Consider the following 11,727-nt stretch of genomic DNA (forward strand, 5'->3'; position numbering starts at 1 on the left):
GCTGAATGACATAACAGTGAAGAATCGTTATCCGCTTCCTCTTATGTCTTCAGCCTTCGAGATCCTGCAGGGAGCCAGGTTTTTCACTAAGTTGGACCTTCGTAACGCTTACCATCTCGTGCGCATCAGGGAGGGGGACGAGTGGAAGACGGCGTTTAACACTCCGTTAGGGCACTTTGAATACCGGGTTCTTCCTTTCGGCCTCGCTAACGCTCCAGCTGTCTTTCAGGCATTAGTCAATGATGTCCTGAGAGACATGCTGAACATCTTTGTTTTCGTTTACCTTGACGATATCCTGATTTTTTCACCGTCACTCCAGATTCATGTTCAGCACGTTCGACGTGTCCTCCAGCGCCTTTTAGAGAATTGTCTTTTTGTGAAGGCTGAGAAGTGCACTTTTCATGCCTCCTCCGTCACATTTCTCGGTTCTGTTATTTCCGCTGAAGGCATTAAGATGGATCCCGCTAAGGTCCAAGCTGTCATTGATTGGCCCGTCCCTAAGTCACGCGTCGAGCTGCAGCGCTTTCTCGGCTTCGCGAACTTCTATCGTCGTTTCATCCGTAATTTCGGTCAGGTGGCAGCTCCTCTCACAGCCCTTACTTCTGTCAAGACGTGCTTTAAGTGGTCCGTTTCCGCCCAGGGAGCTTTTGATCTCCTCAAGAATCGTTTTACATCCGCTCCTATCCTTGTTACACCTGACGTCTCTAGACAGTTCGTTGTCGAGGTTGACGCGTCAGAGGTGGGAGTGTGCACCCATGCACGTATTTTTCTCATCGCCTGTCGCCGTCGGAACGTAACCATGATGTGGGTAACCGCGAACTGCTCGCCATCCGGCTAGCCCTAGGCGAATGGCGACAGTGGTTGGAGGGGGCGACCGTTCCTTTTGTCGTTTGGACTGACCATAGGAACCTTGAGTACATCCGTTCTGCCAAACGACTTAATGCGCGTCAGGCGCGTTGGGCGCTGTTTTTCGCTCGTTTCGAGTTCGTGATTTCTTATCGTCCGGGCTCTAAGAACACCAAGCCTGATGCTTTGTCTCGTCTCTTCAGTTCTTCAGTAGCCTCCACTGACCCCGAGGGGATTCTCCCTGAGGGGCGTGTTGTCGGGTTGACTGTCTGGGGAATTGAGAGGCAGGTAAAGCAAGCACTCACTCAAACTCCGTCGCCGCGCGCTTGTCCTAGGAACCTTCTTTTCGTTCCCGTTCCTACTCGTCTGGCCGTTCTTCAGTGGGCTCACTCTGCCAAGTTAGCCGGCCACCCTGGCGTTCGGGGTACGCTTGCTTCCATTCGCCAGCGTTTCTGGTGGCCCACCCGGGAGCATGACACGCGTCGTTTCGTGGCTGCTTGTTCGGTCTGCGCACAGACTAAGTCCGGTAACTCTCCTCCTGCCGGCCGTCTCAGGCCGCTTCCTATTCCCTCTCGACCGTGGTCTCACATCGCCTTAGATTTTGTCACCGGACTGCCTTCGTCAGCGGGGAAGACTGTTATTCTTACGGTTGTCGATAGGTTCTCTAAGGCGGCTCATTTCATTCCCCTTGCTAAGCTTCCTTCTGCTAAAGAGACGGCACAAATCATCATCGAGAATGTTTTCAGAATTCATGGCCTTCCGTCAGACGTCGTTTCGGACAGAGGTCCGCAATTCACGTCTCAATTTTGGAGGGAGTTTTGCCGTTTGATTGGGGCTTCCGTCAGTCTCTCTTCCGGCTTTCACCCCCAGTCTAACGGTCAAGCAGAACGGGCCAATCAGACTATTGGTCGCATCTTACGCAGTCTTTCTTTTCGCAACCCTGCGTCTTGGTCAGAACAGCTCCCCTGGGCAGAATACGCCCACAACTCGCTTCCTTCGTCTGCGACCGGGCTATCTCCTTTTCAGAGTAGCCTCGGGTACCAGCCTCCGTTGTTCTCATCTCAGTTCGCCGAGTCCAGCGTCCCCTCCGCTCAGGCTTTTGTCCAACGTTGCGAGCGCACCTGGAAGAGGGTCAGGTCTGCACTTTGCCGTTATAGGGCGCAGACTGTGAGAGCTGCTAATAAGCGTAGAACTAAGAGCCCTAGATATTGTCGCGGTCAGAGAGTTTGGCTCTCCACTCAGAACCTTCCCCTTAAGACGGCTTCTCGCAAGTTGACCCCGCGGTTCATTGGTCCATTCCGTATCTCTCAGGTCATTAATCCTGTCGCAGTGCGACTTCTTCTTCCGCGATATCTTCGTCGCGTCCACCCGGTCTTCCATGTCTCCTGTGTTAAGCCCGTTCTTCGCGCCCCCGCTCGTCTTCCCCCCCCCCCCCCATCCTTGTCGAGGGCGCACCTATCTACAGGGTCCGTAAAATCTTGGACATGCGTCCTCGGGGCCGTGGTCATCAGTACCTAGTTGACTGGGAGGGGTACGGTCCTGAGGAGAGGAGTTGGGTTCCCTCTCGGGACGTGCTGGACCGTGCGCTGATTGATGATTTCCTCCGTTGCCGCCAGGTTTCCTCCTCGAGTGCGCCAGGAGGCGCTCGGTGAGTGGGGGGGTACTGTCATGTACTGTCATGTTGTCTTGTCTCTGTCCTTTCCCTTCACCCTGTCTCCCTCTGCTGGTCGTGTTAGGTTACCTTTTCTCCCCCGCTTTCCCCCAGCTGTCCCTTGTCTCCTCTAACTACCCATTCACCCCGTTCCCCACCTGTTCCCTTTTTTCCCTCTGATTAGGTCCCAATATCTCTCTCTGTTTCTGCTCCTGTCCTTGTCGGATTCTTGTTTGTTTGTGTCATTCATGCCTGAACCAGACTGTCGTCATGTTTGCTGTAACCTTGTCCTGTCCTGTCGGAATCTGCCGGTCCATCTGAGCCTACCTATGTTTGGTAATTAAAGAAGCTCTGTTTAAGTTGATTCGCTTTTGGGTCCTCATTCACGCGTAACAAATAGTACCTCCACACCACCCGCTGCCTCCACTCTAGTAGTGCAGGGTCAACCAACCCCACAGTAGAGCTAAGCTGTTTTATCAACATGTAATGAGTTAACCTGAAACCTGTAGTCTTGTGGTACAGCAGCTTCCTGAGCTACTGCTGATGAACTACCTTACAGGACAATGTGGTTTTGAGATGTCTCTATGACCAGGGTTTATTTCCTCGACACAGACAATGTTTATTGTTTCTATTTCTATTCCTTTTTAGTCTTTTAAGACAGAGAGGCTTCGTATCTGAATTTTGTGTAACCACCTTAAAATCACAGACTGTATCGTGGTAGATCTAATTATTGGTTTACTTTGAAGCTGATTTTAGGTCTGGTCTGTGGAGATATTGGTCTAACTTCATTGGGGAAAAAATACATCAAGTAAGTACATAAAGAACTGAAATAAATTTATTTGAATAAATCAAATCATATCAGTTGTATTGACTGATTTACAGAATGTATTGTTACCAGCCAATCAGGTGCATGTTCACTTAATTAGAAGCAGAAAGGGTACAGACAGTGATGTGTATAGGAGTCATTGTCGTTGGTGCCTCTTCCCTTGACACATACATTTGTGTACAGTTTGTACCACACAGAAAGACATACCACACATGGCTCCTCATCTCTCCCTCCTAGTCATCTTCTCCAGACTCTCAGGTACTGGTAAAATGTTTTTATGAATTGATAAAGTCTCATGTTTCTGTGCACTGCTGCTTGAAGTCAGGTACTGGCTATGCTGAAACCCTGAAGACAAAATATTAGCTAGCTTATATATTGAGCCCACACTCATCCCGGCCATACCAGCCATGTTGTGCACTTCTCACTCCTACTTGTGTCCTGAATGGGTAATTGGTAGACAACCTTATCAGTCGACCGAAAGGAGTCTAAAAGTGTTTTCTGTTGCTGTGTCTGCAGGTACTCAGGCAGGAGCGTACGGTGTGTCAACTGTGAGTAAGGTGTCTGTGAAGACAGGAAACTACATCACCATCCCATGTCGCTATGATCAGAGATACATACAATATGTCAAATACTGGTGTCAAGGAGATTACTGGAATTCTTGTTCTGCTCTTGTACGCACGGACCAACCAAAGATATCTGGGACAGTGTCCATCTCTGATGATGTCACCCGAAGAATCTTCTCTGTTAACATGACTGATCTGCAGCCAGAGGACTCTGGGTATTACTGGTGTGCTGTGGAGACTGCAGGACAAGATCAAAATGCATACTTGCACCTGTCAGTCACCACAGGTTAGCCCTCCATACCTCTCCTCAATCACACTGTGTTTGATCACCATAGAGAGCTGACTTAGAGAGTACAACTTGGTCTTGTATGTTATACACTAAAGTAATACTTGCAGGTCACATGCCATCATCCTTTGGTTAATTTGTTCAGTATGGCACAGCTATGTAGCTATTGATTTGGGGAAGACTGTTTTAAGGCTCTAAATACAATGTATTTACATGGTTATACATACAGGCAGACACAATGTAAATATGGAATGGCTTTATATTGTAGGTATACATTGTTACACTGTGGAGAACAGAAACACTTTATTATGAAGGGTGCCTACATAAGGACGTCATAACACATTCATAAGCCATGCATAATGAATTCAAAATCACAACCTAATGTTAATATTTTTGTTAAGTCACAGTATTGTCACTTTCATATGCCTAACGCCACAAAAAAAGAGTTCCCAAACCCAGAGATCCACCATGATGTGACATACAGCACTGTGATGCCTGATCAGTTCAGGACAGAACAGAAGGTCAGCATTTTATATATACTGTATTTCCACAACATGAGGTTGGAAAAATACTGTGAAATTGTGAAAATTATGATTATTCCCTTTTAGTGTTGAGCTGTTTGAAAAGACCGCCTGAAATGTCAGCCTGTTTTGGTGGGATGGAGTTGTGGCATTCCATGGTGACATCACCATGCAGTAAATTAGTTATTATCAACTGGTTGGTTCGAGCCCTGAATGCTGATTGGCTGACAGTTGTGGTATATCATACCGTTTTCCAAGGGTATGACAAAACATTTATTTTTACTGCACTAATTACATTGGTAAACAGTTTTTAATAGTAAAAAGGCACCTCAGGGGTTTGGTATATGGCTAATATACCACAAGCCCCTGTATCCAGGCATTGCGTAAGAGCATCCCTCAGCCGTGGTATATTGGCCATATACCACACCCCCTCGTGCCTTTTTGCTTAAAGACCAATAAGAAAGAGGTCTCCAAAGCTCTCTACCAAGAACAGCTAATGAGGGATGAGCCTGGATAAATGTAACCACTCAGAGCTATGGAGTGACCATCCAAGATATTCAAATTATAGTTTTAAGCATGTTTTGAGGCTATACAGTGTTAGTTTACATTTACAATGTTTACAAACATTGGAGAAAAACAAGCTTAGAAGTTGAAGTTGGAAGTTTACATACACTTAAGTAATTAAAACTCGTTTTCGACCACTCAACAAATTTCTTGTTAACAAACTATAGTTTTGGCAAGTCGGTTAGGACATCTACTTTGTGCATGACACAAGTCATTTTTTCAACAATTGTTTACAGACAGATTATTTCACTTATAATTCACTGTATCACAATTCCAGTGGGTCAGAAGTTTACATACACTAAGTTGACTGTGCCTTTAAACAGCTTGGAAAATTCCAGAACATTTTGTCATGGCTTTAGAAACTTCAGATAGGCTTATTGACATCATCTGAGTCAATTGGATATATTTCAAGGCCTACCTTCAAACTCTGTGCCTCTTTGCTTGACATCATGGGAAAATCAAAAGAAATCAGCCAAGACCTCCACAAGTCTGATTCTTCCTTAGGAGCAATTTCTAAATGCCTGAAGGTACCACATTCATCTGTACAAACAATAGTATGCAAGTATAAAAACCATGGGACCACACATCCATCATACCGCTCAGGAAGGAGACGCGTTCTGTCTCCTAGAGATGAACGTAATATGGTGCGAAAAGTAAAAATCTATCCCAGAACAACAGCAAAGCACCTTGTGAAGATGGAGGAAACAGGTACAAAAGTATCTATTTCCACAGTAAAACAAGTCCTATATCGACATAACCTGAAAGGCCACTCAGCAAGGTAGAAGCATCTGCTCCTAAATTGCCACAAAAAAGCCAGACTATGGTTAGCAACTGCACATGGGGACAAAGATCGTACTTTTTGGAGAAATGTCCTCTGGTCTTATGAAACAAAAATAGAACTGTTTGGCCATAACGACCATCGTTATGTTTGGTGGAAAAAGGGGGATGCTTGCAAGCTGAAGAACACCATCCCAAGCATCATGTTGTGTGGGTGCTTTGCTGCACTTCACAAAATAGATGGCATCATGAGGTATGAAAATGATGTGGTTATATTGAAGCAACATCTCAAGACATCAGTCAGGAAGTTAAATCTTGGACACAAATGGGTCTTCCAAATGGACAATGACCCCAAGCATACTTCCATAGTTGTGGCAAAATGGCTTAAGGACAACAAAGTCAAGGTATTGGAGTGGCCATCACAAATCCCATTAATCCTATAGAACATTTGTGGGCAGAACTGAAAAAGTGTGTGCAAGCAAGGCGGCCTACAAACCTGACTCAGTTACACCAGATCTGTCAGTAGGGATGGGCAAAAATTCACCCAACTTATTGTGGGAATCTTGTGGAAGGCTACATGAAACGTTTGACCCAAGTTAAACAATTTAAAGGCAATGCTACCAAATACTAATTGAGTGCATGTAAACTTCTGTTCCACTAGGAATGTGACGAAAGGAATAAAAGCTCCAATAAATAATTATCTCTACTATTATTCAGACATTTCACATTCTTAAAATAAAGTGGTAAACCTAACTGACCTAACAGGGAATTTTTACTAGGATTAAATGTCAGGAATTGTGAAAAACTGAGTATAAATGTATTTGGCTAAGGTGTATGTAAACTTCCAACTTCAACTGTATATTTTGGGTTCTGATGGGGTAATTGATTGAAGTTGTCACCTTTTCACCTCATTTATCACATCTCAATAGGTGGTCCAGGTATCCTCATGACATGGCACAAGTGGGGGATGGACCTTTCCTCTTTTGTTGTCCATCGTTCCTCTATTGTTCCCACAAGGGTGAGGCCGATGACATCACGGATTCCCATCAGACCAACTCATCGAAACATTTTTTTACCCTTAAGTGCACATGGGATTTTATTACTCAACAGGAAATGTTAAAACATAGCTGGAGTTTGTTTTTAAATACATGCATTAATTATCTTTGAAACGTTAAGTTGAAATAATGTCCAATTCCCGTCATTCCTGTTGAAGACCACTCCTTCTGAAGAGTACCAATATGGCAGACAGGTCCTTCAAAGCCTCTCATTGGCCAATACATAGCATCATCAATCTAGTGTTTGTATACACTGAGTGCACAAAACATTAGGGACACCTTCCTAATATTGAGCGTTCCAGAGAGATGCTGGCCCATGTTGACTCATATGCTTCCCACAGTTCTGTCAAGTTAGCTGAATAACCTTTGGGTAGTGGACAATTCTTGATACACAAGAAAACTGTTGAGTGTGAAAATCCCAGCAGCGTTGGAGTTCTTGACACACTCAAACCAGTGCACCTGGCACCTACTACCATACCGTTTTCAAAAGCACTTAAAGCTTTTGTCTTGCCCATACAAATCCATGTCTCAATTGTCTCAAGGCTTAAAAATCATTTAACCTGTCACCTCTTCTTCATCTACACTGATTGAAGTGGATTTATGATATGACGTGTTACTTCTCCCTTGGTGAATTTGTGTCTGCACCTCTGTGTTCAGGTACACCAGAACTCTATGTGGACCAACAGGAAGTTTCTGGAGTAGAAGGAGGGAGTGTCACTGTCCGTTGTTACTATAGTAACACTGTGGTTAAGAAATGGTTGTGGTGTAAGATGGGTATCTACTATGTCCCCTTGGTGGGGAGATATTCAGGGATTTTAGATGGAACATCAGTGAAATCACAGCAGACCATTGATCACAACAACAGACACATTTTAACAGTGACTCTGAATGGATTGAATATGGGAGATACTGGCTGGTACTGGTGTTCCAGAGGAGACCTACAGATGCCTGTTCACATCACTGTCAATCAACTGACCACAACACAGAATACCACACCTGCCTCCACCACCACCCCTACCCCCTCTTCCACCTTCATCATCTCCACTGTTAATCAACTGACCACAACACAGACTGACACCATCATTAGTAAGTAATGAGAGACCAGTTATAACCAAAAATAGTGGAATGAGTCTTTCAAATTCACAGAATCCAACTGAAGTAATTTTGTTAATTTAAAGCATTGCCATCTCACGCTGAAATTGTGTCACTTTAATACTAATAAATTACATACGGAAACTGTTGCACCTTGACAGACAAACAGACCACTCAAGACATCTCTCTGACCTCGCCCACAACTGTAGATCCTGCTGTCTCCTCTTCCACCTCTCAGGCCCCAGTCAACAACCCACACCATGTAGCCCAGGGGTAAGAGTACACTACCACCTCTTTAACCGGTACTCAACAAGCAAAAAGGTCATTTATTTTCATTTACATTATTGAATTAATGAATTGTGTTGTTTTAAAATCACATACAAAAGAGATATGTCCCCTGAATGCCTCATTCTTAAATTATATATGCCTGATTGACATTTGCAGAGTATCATGTCCTCAAAGCAGTGTTGTTCTTCTACAGATTGGAGAGAACACTCTTCTACCTTCCAAAAACTGTTACTGCAGTGCTCTTCATCCTGTGCAACGTCATTGCTGTGGTGAAGTTCAGGGCAACCCGACTCTGAGGTGAAACAGGAAGAGTAGAAACTAGATTTATTTAGCATTTGCACATTTTTCATTGCGGTATATGTCTTTATCTTCTTCACCTTCTCCAGCTTTAATGGAATGATTTGCTAATAAACATATTTTACTGTTCTCAAGATCATCTGTCACCAAATTCTGTGAAATTCTGTAAAAGAAAATCAGACATTCTGATGTATCGAAGTTATTTGCTGTGTTGGAGACAACAAGTGTTTAACAAGATGTGACTTAGTTTACCAGAAACCTGCAGCCTTGTGGTACAGCAGCTTCCTGAGCTAACTAACAGTTTAGGTTGGAGGACATCTGTGGTTTTGAGCTGCGTCTATGACCAGGGTTCATCTCTAGGTAGAAGGATGTCATCACTCCATCTCTGTAGCTCATGTGCTCTTAATTCTATACATTTCTTTGTGTAATCACTAGTGACCTATTTTCCAGCAGAGGGTAACAGTGACTCTTGATCCCTAAGAGCCCTTGGAGAAAGCTGGAAGCTGAAATACATTGTAGTGACTATGAGTTTTGGGTTAAACTAGTCTACATAATGCAATAGTTGCTATCCACTGAGGGGAGCAGGAACACAAAAATGTTTAGCTTTCTTCAGGATAAAACACACACACATGTATGTTTTACAATCTTTGTGGGGACCAACAAATGTAAGCCAATTCAAAATCCTGTTTCCCCTAACCCTAATTATGATTCTAACCGTAACCCTAATTGTAACCCTAACCCTAAACCCTAATTATGATTCTAACCGTAACCCTAATTGTAACCCTAACCCTAAACCCTAATTATGATTCTAACCGTAACCCTAATTGTAACCATAACCCTAAACCCTAATTCTGATTCTAACCATAACCCTAATTGTAACCCTAACCCTAAACCCTAATTCTGATTCTAACCTTAACCCTAATTGTAACCATAACCCTAAACCCTAATTATGATTCTAACCATAACCCTAATTGTAACCCTAACCCTAACCCTAATTCTGATTCTAACCGTAACCCTAATTGTAACCCTAACCCTAAACCCTAATTCTGATTCTAACCTTAACCCTAATTGTAACCATAACCCTAAACCCTAATTATGATTCTAACCGTAACCCTAATTGTAACCCTAACCCTAAACCCTAATTCTGATTCTAACCTTAACCCTAATTGTAACCCTAACCCTAAATCCTAATTCTGATTCTAACCTTAACCCTAATTGTAACCATAACCCTAAACCCTAATTCTGATTCTAACCTTAACCCTAATTGTAACCCTAACCCTAAACCCTAATTATGATTCTAACCTTAACCCTAATTGTAACCATAACCCTAAACCTAACCCTAAACCCTATTTATGATTCTAACCGTAACCCTACTTGTAACCATAACCCTAAACCTAACCCCTCAGGCTAAATATAATGTTACCTTGTGGGGACCGGAGAAATGTCCCAACTTGTCCATTTGGTGCATCACCATCTCACATGTATATACTATATTTGTTACGGTGAGTGAATGAGGACCCAAAAGCGAACTAACTTAAACAGAGCTTCTTTAATAACCAAACATAGGTAGGCTCAGATAGACCGGCAGATTCCGACAGGACAGGACAAGGTTACAGCAAACATGACGATAGTCTGGCTCAGGCATGAAACACAACAAACAAGAATCCGACAAGGACAGGAACAAAAACAGAGAGAGATATAGGGGACTAATCAGAGGGAAAAGGGGAACAGGTGGGAGAAGGGGTGACGAGGTAGTCAAGAGGAGACAAGGAACAGCTGGGGGAAAGCGGGGGAGAAAAGGTAACCTAATACAACCAGCAGAGGGAGACAGGGTGAAAGGAAAGGACAGAAAGACACAACATGACAATACATGACAGTACCCCCCCACTCACCGAGCGCCTCCTGGCGCACTCGAGGAGGAAACCTGGCGGCAACGGAGGAAATCCTCGATCAGCGCACGGTCCAGCACGTCCCGAGAGGGAACCCAACTCCTCTCCTCAGGACCGTACCCCTCCCAATCAACGAGGTACTGGTGACCACGGCCCCGAGGACGCATGTCCAAAATCCTGCGGACCCTGTAGATGGGTGCGCCCTCGACAAGGATGGGGGGGGGGGGGGGGGGGGAGACGAGCGGGGGCGCGAAGAACGGGCTTAATACAGGAGACATGGAAGACCGGGTGGACGCAACGAAGGTATCGCGGAAGAAGAAGTCGAACTGCGACAGGATTAATGACCCGAGAAATACGGAACGGACCAATGAACCGCGGGGTCAACTTGCGAGAAGCCGTCTTAAGGGGAAGGTTCTGAGTGGAGAGCCAAACTCTCTGACCGCGACAATATCTAGGACTCTTAGTTCTACGCTTATTAGCAGCCCTCACAGTCTGCGTCCTATAACGGCAAAGTGCAGACCTGACCCTCTTCCAGGTGCGCTCGCAACGTTGGACAAAAGCCTGAGCGGAGGGGACGCTGGACTCGGCGAACTGAGATGAGAACAGCGGAGGCTGGTACCCGAGGCTACTCTGAAAAGGAGATAGCCCGGTCGCAGACGAAGGAAGCGAGTTGTGGGCGTATTCTGCCCAGGGGAGCTGTTCTGACCAAGACGCAGGGTTGCGAAAAGAAAGACTGCGTAAGATGCGACCAATAGTCTGATTGGCCCGTTCTGCTTGACCGTTAGACTGGGGGTGAAAGCCGGAAGAGAGACTGACGGAAGCCCCAATCAAACGGCAAAATTGAGACGTGAATTGCGGACCTCTGTCCGAAACGACGTCTGACGGAAGGCCATGAATTCTGAAAACATTCTCGATGATGATTTGTGCCGTCTCTTTAGCAGAAGGAAGCTTAGCAAGGGGAATGAAATGAGCCGCCTTAGAGAACCTATCGACAACCGTAAGAATAACAGTCTTCCCCGCTGACGAAGGCAGTCCGGTGACAAAATCTAAGGCGATGTGAGACCACGGTCGA

The 11,727-nt window shown here is 44.9% G+C and overlaps 1 protein-coding gene across 1 annotated transcript; it reads left to right on the forward strand.

The window, feature by feature from the left end:
* The first annotated feature begins 3,535 nt into the window (after nt 1–3,535).
* On the forward strand, nt 3,536–8,765 carry LOC118936696 (transmembrane domain-containing protein TMIGD3-like). The gene is made up of 5 exons (XM_036989971.1): nt 3,536–3,581; nt 3,840–4,172; nt 7,747–8,175; nt 8,343–8,454; nt 8,663–8,765. The coding sequence occupies exons 1-5, from the start codon at nt 3,536–3,538 to the stop codon at nt 8,763–8,765; spliced, it is 1,023 nt and encodes a 340-aa protein (XP_036845866.1).
* Nucleotides 8,766–11,727: the final 2,962 nt, after the last annotated feature.

Source organism: Oncorhynchus mykiss, chromosome 1 (genome assembly GCF_013265735.2).
Source record: "Oncorhynchus mykiss isolate Arlee chromosome 1, USDA_OmykA_1.1, whole genome shotgun sequence".
Classification (NCBI taxonomy): domain Eukaryota; kingdom Metazoa; phylum Chordata; class Actinopteri; order Salmoniformes; family Salmonidae; genus Oncorhynchus; species Oncorhynchus mykiss.

What these genes read in the sequence shown, in the direction of transcription:
- LOC118936696 (XM_036989971.1), top strand. Translation starts at nt 3,536, where the DNA reads ATGGCTCCTCATCTCTCCCTCCTAGTCATCTTCTCCAGACTCTCAG. An exon ending in CATCTTCTCCAGACTCTCAG is followed by an intron (nt 3,582 to 3,839) that starts GTACTGGTAAAA and finishes CTGTGTCTGCAG; the next exon opens with GTACTCAGGCAGGAGCGTAC. An exon ending in GCACCTGTCAGTCACCACAG is followed by an intron (nt 4,173 to 7,746) that starts GTTAGCCCTCCA and finishes CTCTGTGTTCAG; the next exon opens with GTACACCAGAACTCTATGTG.